At 48.5% G+C, this 15,868-nt stretch overlaps 1 protein-coding gene and 1 long non-coding RNA gene across 3 annotated transcripts; one reads left to right on the top strand and one right to left on the bottom strand.

The window, feature by feature from the left end:
- Positions 1–770: 770 nt before the first annotated feature.
- Positions 771–10,295, bottom strand: LOC109740483 (oligopeptide transporter 1-like). The gene is made up of 6 exons (XM_020299543.1): positions 10,280–10,295; positions 9,742–10,193; positions 9,551–9,648; positions 8,848–9,420; positions 1,738–2,002; positions 771–1,577 (listed from the first exon to the last, which is right to left on the bottom strand). The coding sequence occupies exons 1-6, from the start codon at positions 10,293–10,295 to the stop codon at positions 771–773; spliced, it is 2,211 nt and encodes a 736-aa protein (XP_020155132.1).
- Positions 10,296–13,547: 3,252 nt separating this feature from the next.
- On the top strand, positions 13,548–15,865 carry LOC109740488 (uncharacterized). Of its 2 annotated transcripts, none has more exons than XR_012183625.1 (4): positions 13,548–13,862; positions 13,947–14,142; positions 14,567–14,692; positions 14,962–15,865. It is a non-coding gene; the product is annotated as an uncharacterized lncRNA (long non-coding RNA). The 2 variants fall into 2 exon arrangements; XR_005756497.3 differs by having other exon boundaries at positions 13,549–13,862; positions 14,035–14,142.
- The last annotated feature ends 3 nt before the right edge of the window (positions 15,866–15,868 follow it).

The raw sequence follows: 15,868 nt of genomic DNA, 5'->3' as shown, positions 1-15,868 counted from the left end.
TCGCGACAGCCATAAACTAGTGGAGGCACCGCACATTATTCATGCAGAAGGCTACCTGGTGCTTGTTTGTGAGGCAACAGAAGTAGCAACCCCTGAGGTGGTTTTTATTGCTGATGAGAAGTTAGGCAGGGCAAGGAGTTGTGAATCAAGACATGGGGCGGGATAGGGTGGGGCACTGATAGATGACACACCCTCCTTTATCTACCATGTGCTAGATATCGGTCGTAGGGGGTGCTTCCATGGTGCCTCTACCAGACATACGTGTGTGGCATTCCCAGCGAGCCCCAGGAGCTAGAAAGAGAGAGTCCGAGTATGGGCGCCCTGACTACTGGTCACTGCACGACATCTGGAAACGAGGATGATTGGGTCCAGCAAAGGGGGCAATCAGTAGGAGATGGAGGGGAACTGGGGTTTGAGGAGCCACATGCATCACTAATGTCTGAGAGGCACACTTGCTCACCCCCAGATGAAGCTCATGAATGCACACACACACGCACACACACACACATAATAACTTGAACCGCGCAAATGTGTGGGTGACCCTACTAGTTAGATACAACTACAAAAGACTACGCCTGCCATATTTTGAGTCAACGAAAGCTCCCCTTAAACACAACAGTCCAAACTACATAAAATTAGATACATCTACACAATACTAAATCTACCATGTTTCCACATGTTCTTATTGTCATCCGTAAATGACATAGAGACATGAAAACAATTCCTAATTTCTATCATTGTAATTACTATACATGTTGATGGCAATAGGGTCACTTGACAACTGGGCATCCCTTGGCTATCACTCCTGGTGCCGTTGGGCATGACGCCAAAGGACAGTGGTCATCGGCAACACCACCCCACCACCTCACCCCATAGATGTCAAAGTATCCTAGCGATATGAATGTGAGCACTCCCATGAACGCGACACCGGCATCAAGCCCTGCAGCGAGCACGTAGGTGTGCCTCATCCACCACGCCTTGTATCGTTTGTATATGAAGTGGTTGAATATGATGCCTACGAGTCCCCACATGATAAAGTTGACAGATCGTGCCGGGAGGAGTCCACCGGCGCCGGCGCAGATGAGTGGAATATTGATGCTTTTGAGGAAAGTGTTGTGCGGGTACCGACGACAGAGCAGCCAAATGGGCACTAGTGCAATGATCTCGATGAGGAAGAAGTAGTTCATCTGCCAGTAGTTGCCGAGGCGTCCAAACATACGCAAAGGTCCAACGACACCCCAGATGATGGATGCATTGTAAAAGACGTCGTCTCCTGGACACGTCCAGGGGCTACCCTCCGGTAGGGCATCCACATCACATACGTTCTTCACCGTTGTTAGCAGGCACCACGCAGTCGCGAAGTGCACCGTTGACGCCGTGACGGTCCCAGCTAATTGCACTAAGAACATGGACCTTGGTGGTATCTTCATGTAATGCCCAAGCTTGAAATCCTTCACAAATGTTAGTGCCTGCCCCATGCTTATGTAGCCGTACGTCTTGAATACTACATTGGCCAATGGCTTCCCAAGGTAGAGGTACCCGATGATGAGCTCGGTGATGATATTTAATCCAGGTTGCTACACCAAAGAAAATTTCCATGATCATCATTACAGATCAATCTGATAGCCATCATTAGGTCATGAAAAATAAATGATCACCCAAGTACTAATTTAACCAATGGTGTTTTTCAAAGAGCTCACAAAACTTTGCATAGTAGCCTCATCTGACACAACATACTATATTTGTCGTTGCAGTGATGATGCCTATGGGCAGCGTGAAGGTTAAGGCGATGGCACAAGCGAGGAGGAGTCCCCAATATGGTAGTTGCAACTGTCCTCCAAAACCCTCGCATGTGAACAACGACAGAGCCAGCACGAGGACCAACATTAGGTGGAACCACCACTGCGGAACAGACCTGTAGTTCCTCTTCATGATCCTAGTGTGCACATCATGCTCCTTGCCCTTCTCTGACGCTGCCTTCCGCCATAGATCAAAAATCTCCCTGCATCATGAAAATTCAAAGTCATAAGGCTAAGTTAGAAAAGTTGATTTGTTGGGCATATTAAATAGCTAGATGCCAAAGTAACTCAAGGAATCTACTACTCTTTGGATGGAAATTGAGACGCCATTTAGAGGAACATACTTTGCAAGTGTATCTGGTCGAATAGGGGATTTTATAGAGTGATTTAGATATCTTATTCCATAAGTTTGCTAGCAAAATACCGAAAACAAAGACATAATTCTTTATACATAGCATGATTGTTTCGCCCTGGAAGAGAATGAAGTAACGAAAGTTCACATCATTATTACAAAGAGATCTGTGGTAGATCTGCAGTATCTTCTGTGCACTTACACTAAGACACATCGGCCCTTGAGGACAGATTTTCCCAGGAGGATTGCATTGAACTCACCAAGCATTTTAGTTCATATGAGATTGAGATTGCTACTAAGTAAATACAAAGTAAAACTATGCTGAACCAATATTCGACAAAATAGGTTAGAGAAAGGCATGCCACCTCAGAGCTGGTCGCTGCGCATGGTCCTCATGCACCATTGGTCAGCTCGCCTTGGCCACCTCCCATGCTAGCTCGTAGAATGTCCAACTCTTCCTCAAAGGCATCCCTCCTTAGACTTGGTCACTTCACACCATCTTAGGCATCCTGCCAGAGTGCTTGATCTACCAGGCCACTGCCGGGACACACGACAAGCTCCTAATTTGTCATAAAGGCTTGGGTCGACAATCCTTAGGTCATCTCCATAGAGACCACCCTCACCTTCCACGACCGCAAACCTTGCACTCATGCATCTTTCTCTGCAGGTGGGATTTTTTGACAGGGTAGCGACACTAAGAGGTGTGGTAGCTAGTAGCACCTACGACATCTCCTTCACCCACCACCAATACTTTCCCACATACAAGCGGCCACCTTATACTCCATGAGGCCATCAGTAGTGGACCATTGACAAGGCCTGCTCAGCAATAGCGACGTCTAGGATGACATTCGACTCCCCTTCCCTCGAGGAAGGCCACTACCCTCAGCTTGCGTAGCACATTCACAACCACAACTACCACCCCGCCTCGCTCTCAGCTTGCCATCGCCATCAAGGAAGCGCACGACAGTACAACGATGTCTGTCTCCATGTACCCAACACGCCATAACCCCCACTAGAGAGGGAGGTTTGCAAGGTGGTGCCGTATCTATCCGACAGTTTTGACATGTTGCCCTGATGACATTAGCACAACCGGTGAGGGCTTGGCCTCAATTTCTCTAGAAGCTAATAGTGACCCTAATGAAACCTAGATGGGCATCAAATCTTGAGCCCACCTGCAAGATCCTACCGCCATTGTGGACATCGGCATGGGTGCTACCCGGTGCCAAATGTGGTAGCGAGCCAGGCCAACCATGTGTCCCAGTCTATACCCGCATGTGCTTTGCCTCCTATGTCGGTCTTGACCTAGATAGGTTCTCTAGCACACATGCTCGCACGTTCGCCTAGGCCTATTATCATGCATGCACCACCGTGGGCCCCCACTTTCCTCCTCGTGCATCAGGAGGCCATCATTGGCCCTGTCTCCTTAGGATCTCGATCGTGGTCAAATCATCAGAAACTAGGTAAAGGAATTGGCGCCGATCACATTCTCAACTTTGGAGGTTAAACGAGGAGCATTGGTGTCCTTGCAACGGTGTCCTTGCAACAATGGATATGCGGGCATTCACCGTTCGTGGACAATTGCTTGCCCCTGGGGCTGGTTGCCAGCCCCCAAGAGCCTTGCACCCCTCCATGCTCAGTAAAACCTTAGCTAAAATCTTTTGGGCCTGTAATCTCCCCCGACATTGTTGGGTTAGGCACCGATAAATCGACCACACACCTATTGCAATCATCATAGACGGTAGCGCACATGTCTGCTTCATCAAAAATATCATGTTGTTGATCCAACTCACGCTACTACCACCTCCGTCATCACCCCATCACAAGCCCCGAAAGGCTACCAGGACTCCTCCAACCACTACTAGGTGTAGCCATAGGCTCCGAAATAGGAAAAGGGCACTTCCCAATGAGGAAGGTGCGAAAAATGGTCATGTCTAAGCATGGCCTAGAAAATTTTCGAGAAAAGGGAGAATGAGGACACACACCTTGAGATGTATGCCAAGGCCTTCTAGGATCCTCTATTGCCAGCTCAAATTGTTTCACTCTCTTCCCTCACCAAATGTGGCAAAACCTACTACAAGGCCATGTAGGTAACCGTCTGACCATCGGCTCCGCCTTTTATCAAGGTTACCGATGGAATACAACTTTCTGGTGTGGAATGTGAGAAGACTAATACATCCCACAGAGAAGTGGTTAAGTCGGTTGTGCTCCAGCACAATGTTTCTCTTGTATGTCTTCAAGAATATAAATTTGTGGTGGTTGACCTCGTTATGGTGAAGCGATGTTGTGGTGTTGACTTCTTTGGATGTGCATACTCGCCGACAGAAGAAACCATATGGTGGCATCATTGTGGCCCAATATTCTTGCATTGATTCTACTTGATTGCACATGGTGACTAATGGCCTCCCTTTTGCTCTTCTCAAAGTGTATACCCCGCAAGAAAATGATGCCAATTTTTTATTTCTTGCTGAGCTGCACCATGCCATGCAGAGCTTCATTCCACTTGTCACGCCTTTCATTATAGGTTGAGGTCTGACAAAGGCTGGTATCATCTACCGACCCGATCTCCCGCCTCGATGAGAAGCTACGGTGCACCGCTAAGGCCCTGAAACCATGGAACTCCAAGGTGGTAAACAACATTGCACTAAAATATGAAATAACAAATGAGCTCATTGGAAGACCGAATCACGTGCTAGACAATTGGTCTTTGTCAGAGGATGGCATATCCTTCCATGCAATGCTAAAAATTCAGCTACTTGGGTTGGTTGCCATGGAAAGATCCTTCTGCAAATAGAGATCAAGGGTGCAATGGATCAAGGGGACGCAAGAGCGATATTTTTCCATGCCAAGGACACTGTTAGATGCTGTAAGAATCACATCCACCATGTCATCGTGGATGACATTGTATACATTGAACAAGCTGACAAGATGCGCATCATGGCAGATTTTTTGAGGGGTTGGTTGGTCATAAAATTGCAAGGGCCCATTGTATGGGCCTTCGCGATTGGCACTGAGGACATGTATTTGACGAGCTCGATGAACCATTTACTGGTGACGATGTGTGAGCAATATTAACCAAGATCAAGAATGATTGTGTGCTAGGACCTAGCGGCTTCATGGACACCATTTACAAATGACGTTGGCACTTATTAGAGGGGTGTGCTCGCCACCCTTTTGGCCGTACAACAGCTATAGACTATCAAAGTACATCTCCGAACTCAGCGACCATGATTTTGCTGCCCAAGTTTGAGGGTGCATTATCACCGAAGGAATTTATGTGAATCGGCTTCATTGGCAGTTTCACAAAACTATTCATAAAGCTCTTGGCCTATCACTCTCGCTCGAGGATGAAAGAGCTCACCCTGCCCTACCAAAGTATGATTATCAAGGGCAGAGTTATGCATGATAAGTTCAGTTATGTCCAAGGCCTCCCAAAGGCATCTAGACAATGAAAGACACCAACAATAATGTTGAAATTAGACCCAGGGAAGGCATTGGACACCATTTCTTGGGGGGTCCTTTTACAGGTACTCGAGGCAAAAGGATTCATCAGATAATGTTGCAATTGCACCCCGTTTTGCTTGCTACGTCAACCACAAAGATTTGGATCAATGGGGAATTACCCGACTCGGTGCAACACAGGAGGGTCTCCGTAAGAGAGACCCACTATCCTCATTGTTTTCCATGCTCGTGCTGGATTGCTTTGCCACACCGATTCAATTGGCCATGAGCGTGGAGTTGTTGCGTTCCATCGAAGCTCAACTCTTGCCATACATATAGTCCATCTACACGGATGATGCAGTGATTTGTATTAACCCTAAGTTAGATGAAGTTGTGACATCATGAAAACTTCTTTAGGCGTTTTGCGTTGTCTATGGCTTGCATACAAATCCTAACAATAGCTCTATAACCCCAGTCTGTTCTGATGGGATTGATGTACCAATGTTGGTGTTGCATTTGGAATGTCAGATCAAGCTGTTCCCCTTCACTTACTTGGGCATGCCGTCGTCGGATCACAAGCCTCGAAAGACTAATTACTAACCTTCGTGGATGCAAGACTTATTCTTGTCGAGCAAGTGTTATCAGGAATGATGGTCTTTGAAATGCTCTTCATGGACATGTCGATATGGTTGGCCAAGAGCATCAACAAGATCTGCATGGGATTTTTCTGGGAGAAAGTAGAAGATGGAATGGAGCAAATGTCTTGTCAAAAGGTAGTCTGCCAACCAAAAAGCACCGGAGGATTGACAATCACTAACCTGGCAGCTCAAAGCATAACTTTGAAGATGAGATGGATATGGTACTCCTGGACTAATTCGACCAAGTAGTGAATCGGGCTACCACTAATCATCGATACTAAGGTTAGAGTCCTATTTAATGCATTCTTCAGATATGTTATTGGGGATGGTGCTTAGATCATGGAGAAACCCATGGCTTAACTCAACGAGCCTCAAGGTGGCCTACCCGGGCCTTTTGTAGCATTGCGCCAGGAAGAACCTCACCTTGGCACAGGCCAACAACGACAATCATCGGATAAGACACGTCAAGTGCAACATGCCCTTCTAGGTCGTGACCAAATTTGTGGCACTTAGGCTGCATGTGCATCAATCTCAGTGACATCCCTAACTAGGTGATATGAAGATGCACTGTTGATAGCCATTCACCTCTTCCTCGGCATACAAGACCCTATTCAAAAGTTGCGCAGTGGCATGATTTCAACCAGCTGATATATAAACTAGAAAACCCACTTGAAATTGAGGATATTTTCATGGCTGGGGGGGGGGGGGCTTGGTTGATATGTCATGACGAACAACCTGGCAAAAGTGTTTGTCCTCATAATCAACTCTGCGTCATGTGCGGTACCATCAATAGGATGCGCACCACCTCCTCCCCAGATGCTCCTACGCCACAGAGCTCCAGGAAATTGTGTTACACATCTGCCACCTACCATCGGTCATGGGCACACGCCCTGTGGCGACCTTGTTGCATGACTGGTGGGCTCAAGGAAGGAAGCAAATTTCCAAGACCCATTGCCAGGCATGGAGTGCCTTGGTGCAAATCACGTGGTGGCGCACATGGAAGGAGTGAAGAAACAAGGGGATTTTTAGAACACATCATCAACTCCAATACAAACTTTCCACGACTTGGCAAACTAGAAATGGGCTAACAAAGGCAGGCTTGATCAACGGATACAAAGACCTCGCAAGCCCGAGTAAGCACGTTCATATCGGACATTGTACACTACCTATAAAACAAGTTGTAAGGTGTTGGACAGGGGCCTCTAGTATGTAATTCTATAACCGTTCTCCCTCTATATTTCAGAAAAGTCGCACCGCCGACCTTTCCATAAAAAATGTTTAGATAAAGGTTAAGTATTTGGTGAAAGAAATGTTAGATGAATTATACAGAGGTGGATTGAACATGGAAGGCCGAACTATGGAATAATTATTTTAATCCCCAAAACCAAATATGCTAATAATATCGAACAATATGCGTTGAGTGTAATTTTCTAGAAAACATAACCCAGAGGCTTTGTGTTGCTAGACAATTAGTTCAATCCAATCCGTGTTCATCTCTGGCATTAATATCTAGAGGATTGTTGTTTTGCAAAGAAAGACTAAGTTGAGGACATTATATTGGAGCTTGACTTCGAGAAGGCTTATAATAAAATGTTCTCTTTCAATAGAAGCATGGGGATAACTGTTTTTTGCTTAGTGATGATGCGATATGTGGTAGATAATCTAGGCATGCAACAATCTCAATGGTGTCATTGATAAATACTCCAGGACTTTCAAGGGTCTCAAGAGACCCACTTTCTTTGATTTTCTTTGTTTTGGTTGGATATGCTCTAGGTGCCATGATTACTGCTGCCAGTAGGACTAGCCACCTTAGATGTGTGATGCCACACTTGGGGTGTGTTTGGTTTGCTACCAGGAATTATGCCTGGAACAAGGAGAAACCCCAGGTGTTCAAAATCGGACGCATGAGATACCTTTGTCGAAGCACAAATCGTTTTTGCTTTTGTCTTTCTGTGATACTATTCATGTTGGATGTTATCTTTCTTCTTTCTCTATCTATACATTGAATATTGATTCAGATTTATTAGGGGTTATAGGCACATGTACTGTAAACATTCACAATTGTTTCAACTTGTTAAACATTTAAATATGATTTGTAAACATGGTAGCATATTACTTTTGGGAGCACCCGATATTTTCCTTCAACCCCACGATTTTCTCTGCTCTACACCTCTTGCTAAAGTGTCGTCGATGCTGCCGAAAACTATCGACGTCGCCATTCCCCTCAGCCCAACCTTCTTCGTTTTACATGATACCTATATCCCACCTAAGACACAAGATGTTTAAATACAGCCTCCGAGTCATCGATCCCAGGCACAAACGTGAAGTTAATGACCAAGGCCCATGTTCCTATCTTGCGTGGTGGCCCGAACACAACATCGTCGGTGACTCGTACAACTATTGTCTTTTAACTATGTGCTACAGTATGGGGTAAAAAGGTTAAAAAATACTCACCGTTCCAAAATAAGTGCCTCAACTTTAGTACTATAACTTTGTACTGATGTTGTATTAAAGTTGAAACACTTATTTTGGGACTCTGAAAAAAAAAACGAACTCCAATATCTGATCTATTTTTTCTTGATCGATTTCTTGTAATAATAACAGGCGAATAAGAGCTTACTTGCCATGGTAGAGGGCAACATGTGAGAGCGTGGACATGAGGCCAGCAAAGCCGAATCCGTAGTTGATGGCGAAGAGCACGCTGAGGTTAATGCGGCTGTAGGCGTTGTACTCATGGAGGTTGAGCGTGAAGGTCTTGGGGTCGAGGATGCGGTTGGTGTCATAGCGGCCGCCGGCAGCGTCGAAGACGTGCGACGAAACGATGGGGAACCGCTTGGCATTGTACGTGTTAGTCCAGTAGAGGAGCGGCACCGCTAAATAGTTGCCGAGGGAGAAGCCGGCCATGATGTTGAAGATGGCGAACGCCGGGGAGGCGAGCGGGTTGCCGATAAACCCTGCGATGGTGTTCCAGTCGAGGCCGAAGGAGCCGACGCCGAGGCCCTTGAGGCCGGAGCCGATCTGCTGCGCCGTCACAGAGTCCTTGAAGAACCAGCAGAGCGCCGAGAGGGTGCTGGCCGCCGGGAACAGGTAGCTGGGGATCAGGTAGTAGGCGAAGCTGCAGACCAACACGATGATGAAGAATTGCAGCCGTGTCAGCTGCCCCTTGGTCCTCTTCTCCTCCTCGTGCATCGCCCTGTATTATCAGTACCACAATCTATGTTCATGCATCCCAGTTTTGGTCCATATATATCATTCATTTGTATAGACAAATTGCAGTACGATTGCATTGCTTCAAGTCTCAACAACTAACTGTACGTACTGACCTGAACAGGGTGACCTGGACAAGGTTTAGAGGCCACCACATGTAGGCTGAATCCACCAGGTACGTCCTAAACAAGCCAGCCCATCCGTACCCAAGCAACTGAAATTAAACAGAGCCGCGCACATTGGCCAAAATGACCTCAAAATTCAACCAATGGCGATGGAATGAAAAATCGAGGTAATGTTGGATCACCTGGGTTGTTTGCGCGAGCAGCATGGCCGCGTAGGCGTTGATCTCCCGCTTATAGAAGACCTTGACGATGGCGATGATATTCATGGCATAGACGCCGCTGGCGCCCGCGCCGGCGAAGATGGTGATGAGGCAGTGCTCCTTGAGACTGAAAGGGCCCGGGTTGAGGGCGAAGGACCAGCCGACGAGCGGGACGCGTATGAGCTTCGCCGGAAGCGCCGACGCCATGAACCGGCCGATGGGCAGGGTGGCGATCTGCACCACCACGGTGCCGATGCTCAGCTGGTTGGACCGGTACATGAAGAACTCGTTGACGAAGGCCAGAAGCATGCAGGACGGCATCCCCAGCACCCATGTTCGGATCGTCAGGGACGGCTCCGACGGGTCGTCGGTGATCGGCACCGTGTTCCGGACCTCCTCGATCGGGTGGTCGTTCACCTCTTCTTCTGCATCGTCTGCAGATCAGTTATCATTTGCAGTAGCATTCTGGGACAAAAGATTTTTATCATGGGAGAAGCATCGACGCTGCGGATAAACGTACAGCGGGTTTCTGCCATCGGAATGTGCTCGCCGGGCTCGGGCCTCCCGTCCCGGCCTACGGAAAGTTGGCGGTCTCCTCCAGGGGACACGCGCCAGTGCAATGCGGCTAACTGTTGATGAAACCTCTTGGTTTAGGAGTCACCTTCTCAGTTTCACTTTGTGTCCTATTTCTAAAATAGGTTGGCTATTATTAGAAACAATCTCGCATGACCTCACTTGTTTGTAGGGTCTCAGATCCTGAGATGCAGTAGCTTGTAGCTTGAAAGACACGGAGTTGTCGGTGACCTTTCGGGTTTTCCGTTGTTTATCTGTCACTCAGCAGCTGGCTCCCTCGGCATCTCTATCGAGCAAACAGCATAAAACTGTAGAGAGATATTTTGCAATACAATAATCGTTGTATTGATGGGGTGCTGGTGCGCGTATATATAAGTACAGGATAGGCTTGAACCTCAATTATACACAACTAGAAGGTGGGCCACAACACGTAATACATGCAACACAAAGTACAACCCCCTCCCCCCCCCCCCCCCCCCCCCCCCGCGCGCAGTCGAAACGTCACCAGAGACACAGAGAGTGGACCGAAACTCCTCGAAGACAGAGGTAGGCAATCCCTTAGTCATCACATCAGCAAACTTTGCAACGTCGGCACGTGAAGAACCTGAACACGCCCAAGGGCAACCTGCTCGCACACGAAGTGAATATCGATCTCAATATGCTTCGTACGTTGATGGTGCACCGGGTTGGCGGAAAGGTAGACCGCGCTGACGTTATCACAGTAGACAAGAGTGGCCTTATGAACATCACAAAGCAACTCCTGGAGCAGCTGACGAAGCCAAAAGCACTCGGCCACGACATTAGCCACGGCGCAATACTCTGGCTCGGCGCTGGAGCGGGAGACCGTGGGCTGCCGCTTCGATGACCAAGAGATTAACGAGGGCCCAAGGTAGACGCATTAGCCTGACGTGGAGCGTCGAGTGTCGGGGCAGCCAGTCCAGTCTGCATCCGAGTAGGCCACGAGGTCGGTGGAGGCGGAGGCCGTCAGGGTGAGCCCCAAAGACATGGTGCCGCGTATATACCGGAGAATACGCTTCACCAAGGTTCCAGTGGGAGTCACGCGGAGCGTGCATGTGGAGGCACACCTGCTGAACAGCGTACTGCAGGTCGGGTCGAGTCAGCCTCAGGTACTGTAAAGCACCAACAATGGAGCGATCAAACACTCCATCGGACGCGAGAGACCCCTCCAGAGCAGAGACCTTCGCCTTCGTGTCGACGGGGTGGGCGCCGGCTTGCAGTTAAGCATACCGGCACGCTTCAGGAGCTCGTGGGTGTACTTCTGCTGATGCAGAAAGAATCCATCAGCCCGGCGGATCACCTCGATGCTGAGAAAGTAGTGCAGGGGCCCCAAGTCCTTGAGGGCGAACTCATCACGAAGACGAGCAGTCGGCCGCTGAAGGAGATCGGGGGCGGACGCCGTGAGGATGATGTCGTCGATGTAGAGCAGCAGATATGCAGTGTCATCTCCCTGATGATACACGAAGAGTGAGGCATCAGAGCGAGTGGACCGAAATCTCAGTGACTGTAGGAAGGCTGCGATACGCTGGTACCAAGCCCGAGGCGCCTGCTTCAACCCGTAAAGAGAACGGGAAAGCAAGCACACGAAGTCGGGGTGCTCGGCGTCGACGAAACCAGTGGGCAGCTCACAGAACACCTGCTCCGCGAGATGGCCATGCAAGAAGGCGTTGGAGACATCCAACTGGTGCACAGGCCAGGCGCGCGAGACCGCCAGCTGGAGTACGACGCAAATCATGCCTGGTTTCACAACCGGGGCGAAGCTGTCGGTGAAAGTCCACGCCCGCGCGCTGCCGAAAACCACGAACCACCCACCGAGCCTTGTAGCGCTCGAGAGAACCGTCCGGGCGAGTCTTCTGGCGAAACACCCACTTGCCAGAGATGATGTTGGCACGAGGGGGTCGCGGAACAAGCTGCCACGTGCGGTTGCGCTGTAGGGCGTCCAACTCCTCCTGCATCGCAGCTAGCCAGTGGGGATCCCGAATGGCAGCGCGAGTGGAGGTGGGGACGGGTGATGGCGTCGACGTCGAGCCGACGCACACATACTCGTCGGCGGAGTAGCGCATGCTGGGCCGAAGCACTCCTGCTCGGGCACGGGTAGGCATACCAAGGGACGGGGCAACAGGGCCGGCGGGTGCCGCGGGGGCTGCCGTGGCAGCAGCGCCGGCCGATCCGGCGACGGAAGAGGCGACGGGCGAGGTTGACGTCGAACCCGTCGCAGGGAGGCGGGCGGGGTATCGGGCTCAACCTCGTATGAGGGAGACGGGGACCCGGGGGCCCACTCGGACTCGACCTCGGGGAAGGGAGTCACGAAGTCGGGTGGTGGCGGCAGAAGGTGTCGTGCCGGGGGGTGCCGCCGCGCATCGCTCCATGAAGGGGGCGCGGGGGCCGGCGCCGAAGGGGCCGAAGTCGGAGGAACCTGAAAAAAAGGGAACACCGTCTCGACAAAGTATACGTGCCTCGAGGTGTACACACGATGAGTGACAGGATCATAGTACCGGTAACCTTTGGTGTTAGGAGGGTAGCCAAGAAAGACGCATGGAACGGATCGTGGTGCGAGCTTGTGTGGCGTGATGGACGCGGTGCTAGGATAACAGACAGAGACACCCGAAGATGCGGAGACCATCATAGGACGGTGGTGTGCCGAAGAGAAGGTGGTGAGGGGCGTAGTTCCACCGAGGGCGACACGAACGACTGTTAACTAAGAGAGTGGCGGTAGCGAGGGTATCGGGCCAAAACCGAGCGGGCACGTTAGAGTGAAAGAGTAACGTGCGAACGCAGTCATTAAGAGTGCGGAGAATGCGCTCGGCGCGGCCGTTCTGCCGGGAAGTGTAGGGGCAAGTCAGACGAAAGGTGGTGCCGTGAGAGGCGAGAAGTGTGCGAAGAGCGACGTTGTCAAACTCTTTTCCGTTATCAGTTTGGAGTGCGAGTATCGGGCGACCGAACTGGGTGGTGACATTGAACATATAAACCCTCCTAGACTCGTAGTCACAACTGTTGCCTCCACGTCGCCTTTAAATCGCTATGCCATCGCCTGTTAATTCGGTGCCCTGCTGGGGGCATTTTAGTAATTTCACGTCTAGATGTATAAAACTCAGTCGCTCAGTTGACAAACCCTAGCCATCGCCCGCTCCCGCACTCTCCTCCCCCTCCTGCCTCTTCTCTTTCCCGCCTACTACTCCTGTCGCCGCCGCTGCCGCCGCCTCCGCTCCTGCTGTCGCCGCATCGCCGCCCCAAACCCATGCCACATCGGAGAGAAATCCATGGCGGTGGACAAGCCCGGCGGCGGCGGGGCCTCCTCCTCCTCGCACGCGTCCACCACAGACCGACCGCGTCAGCAAGAGGAGAGGAGCTGCCGCAGCGCGTCCTCAGTCCAGCCTCGACAAGAGAAGGGGAGCAGCAGCCGCGCTAGCTGGCGCGCACCTCGTCGCCACCTCTCCTCACCTTCTCCCAGGTTCCTGATCTGGAGTGGGAGGGACGCACGCCGGCGAGGCCAGGCTACCCTTGACACGCATGTACTCCCCCTCTCCCCTTTGTGCCCTCTCTCTCTTCCCCGACCTCTCTTTCTTAACTTCTCCTATTTGCTATTGTTGTGTCAGAACTGATGGATATCAAGGATTGCTGCCTTCAAGTTATGTTTCCCCGTTATAAGGACTCCATTCAATTGATTATTTTTTATGGCTGCAGATGTAGAATGTTCTCACTATCAACTCTGGAATAACTAGCAAGTAGTGGTGTCAATGGCATCCGTGGGAGCCATTTTGGTGGCACATGGACATCACGTTCTGGAATAAAGTAAGTCTCACAATCAACTTGGGAAGATGAGGTAGGCTGCCTTCAATTTTCTGTCTGGGTAGCAGCAACAAATTCATGAATCTACCACTTGTTGCCTTTGTTATTGTGATCTATGCAAAAAGTAAATTTTGCTTGAAGATTGCAGCACACACAGATTGCTTGGCAGACTAAAATAAGTAGGAGCTTCTGATTGGACCCTTCAAGCAATAGTGTTGTTAATATATTAGTTATTATATTATGTTACTAGAGTATTAGAATAACTTCCTGATATATGTGTTTATATGATTTCTGACATTTACTGCAATAATATTGATGGCCAGGCACTATACTGTGCATAAACAAAAAAAATCAGTTTTTCTTTTCGTAGTTGCAGCAATTTTCCTGTACCAATAGTGTGACACTACACTACTCTTTATTTTTACAGGCCATGGAACAATAAATAACTTGGCAACGGATACCCTGTGGTCTACAATTATACTGTAATTATGTGTGCACTTTGGATCTATTGGATGTCTGAATGTATTGTTAATCGACAACTAGTGATGCAAAGGTATGTTCTATTTGTAATATGAAATGATTCTTATTTGTACCTCCAGCAGTCCTTCTCACATTTTCTATTTGTAATATGAAATGATTTTTATTTGTACCTCCAGCACTCTTCTATCGCTCCTTTTAGAACTAATGACATAAAAAATGTGGTCTGGAGTCTGGTCGTGTTTGAACAAAGTTGGTCAGAATGATATAGTTGTTTTCTTCAAGTTCATTATATTAATTTTTCCAGTATATAGATTATTTATTTGTTCACACAATACATGGCAGGAGATATGTGTCGAGAGGCACATGAATACGCACGTGGGCTGTTTTTCAGCATGGTAGTCTAAAAAACTGTGGTATTCTCAGAAAATGCTTTGCTATCAAACAGGGCAACTGCAGATTTCCTTGAATATAGTTTATTTTACAATTGTGTTGCCAACGTGCTTCCTGTTTTATCACCATAAAATAGTTCTAGGTGCTCATATAAAATTTAGTGGCGTGTATGGATGATTGTAGTGCAGCTTTGTTGATCTGCTTGCATTTTCAGCATTATAGTGTTGATATACTATCTCAATAAAACAGTGAATACGTATAATATGTACAAGCTACGTTCAAGTTATGGCAGTGTGCCTGGGTAAGACGAACTGGTAATCTTCTGCTAGCTGAAAAAAACTTGTTTCGTCTTTACATGTGTTTCTTGTTGAAACTCTTTTTCGTCTTTGCATGTGTTTCTTGCTGAAGCTCGTGATTTTCAAGTTATGGCAGCACATATGTCTACCCACTTGCATGACTTCCGATATTGTCCTTATTTTGCTCCTCCTTAGCCTTGTTCTGTTAGTGCAGTTCTTTTAAATAGCAGGGACAGAGTCCCAGAAAACATGCCTGATTGCTTTTCTTAGTGGTGCACTTGCAAGTATATGTGGTCGTTTCTGTTAGTTATTCATGCTTTTCTACAAAGTGATAGGTTAATAATGTCATCAACAATTTTTTTCCTTAACTGATCAATATCTTAGAAGTTGTCACTCATTAGTTTTCTTTTCCTTATCTGATCTCTAGCGAGTAGAGTGATTTATTTTCGCAATACCTAATTCTGATCATAGGTAATGAAAGATTTGTTTTCATTAAATGAGATTCTTGTTTTGTGTTGATTTTGCAAAATTTCTGTAACTACATATTTGCTCAATCCAATAGA

This window comes from Aegilops tauschii, chromosome 5, assembly GCF_002575655.3.
Source record: "Aegilops tauschii subsp. strangulata cultivar AL8/78 chromosome 5, Aet v6.0, whole genome shotgun sequence".
Lineage (NCBI taxonomy): Eukaryota > Viridiplantae > Streptophyta > Magnoliopsida > Poales > Poaceae > Aegilops > Aegilops tauschii.
This window is presented reverse-complemented; position numbering and strand designations above follow the sequence as displayed.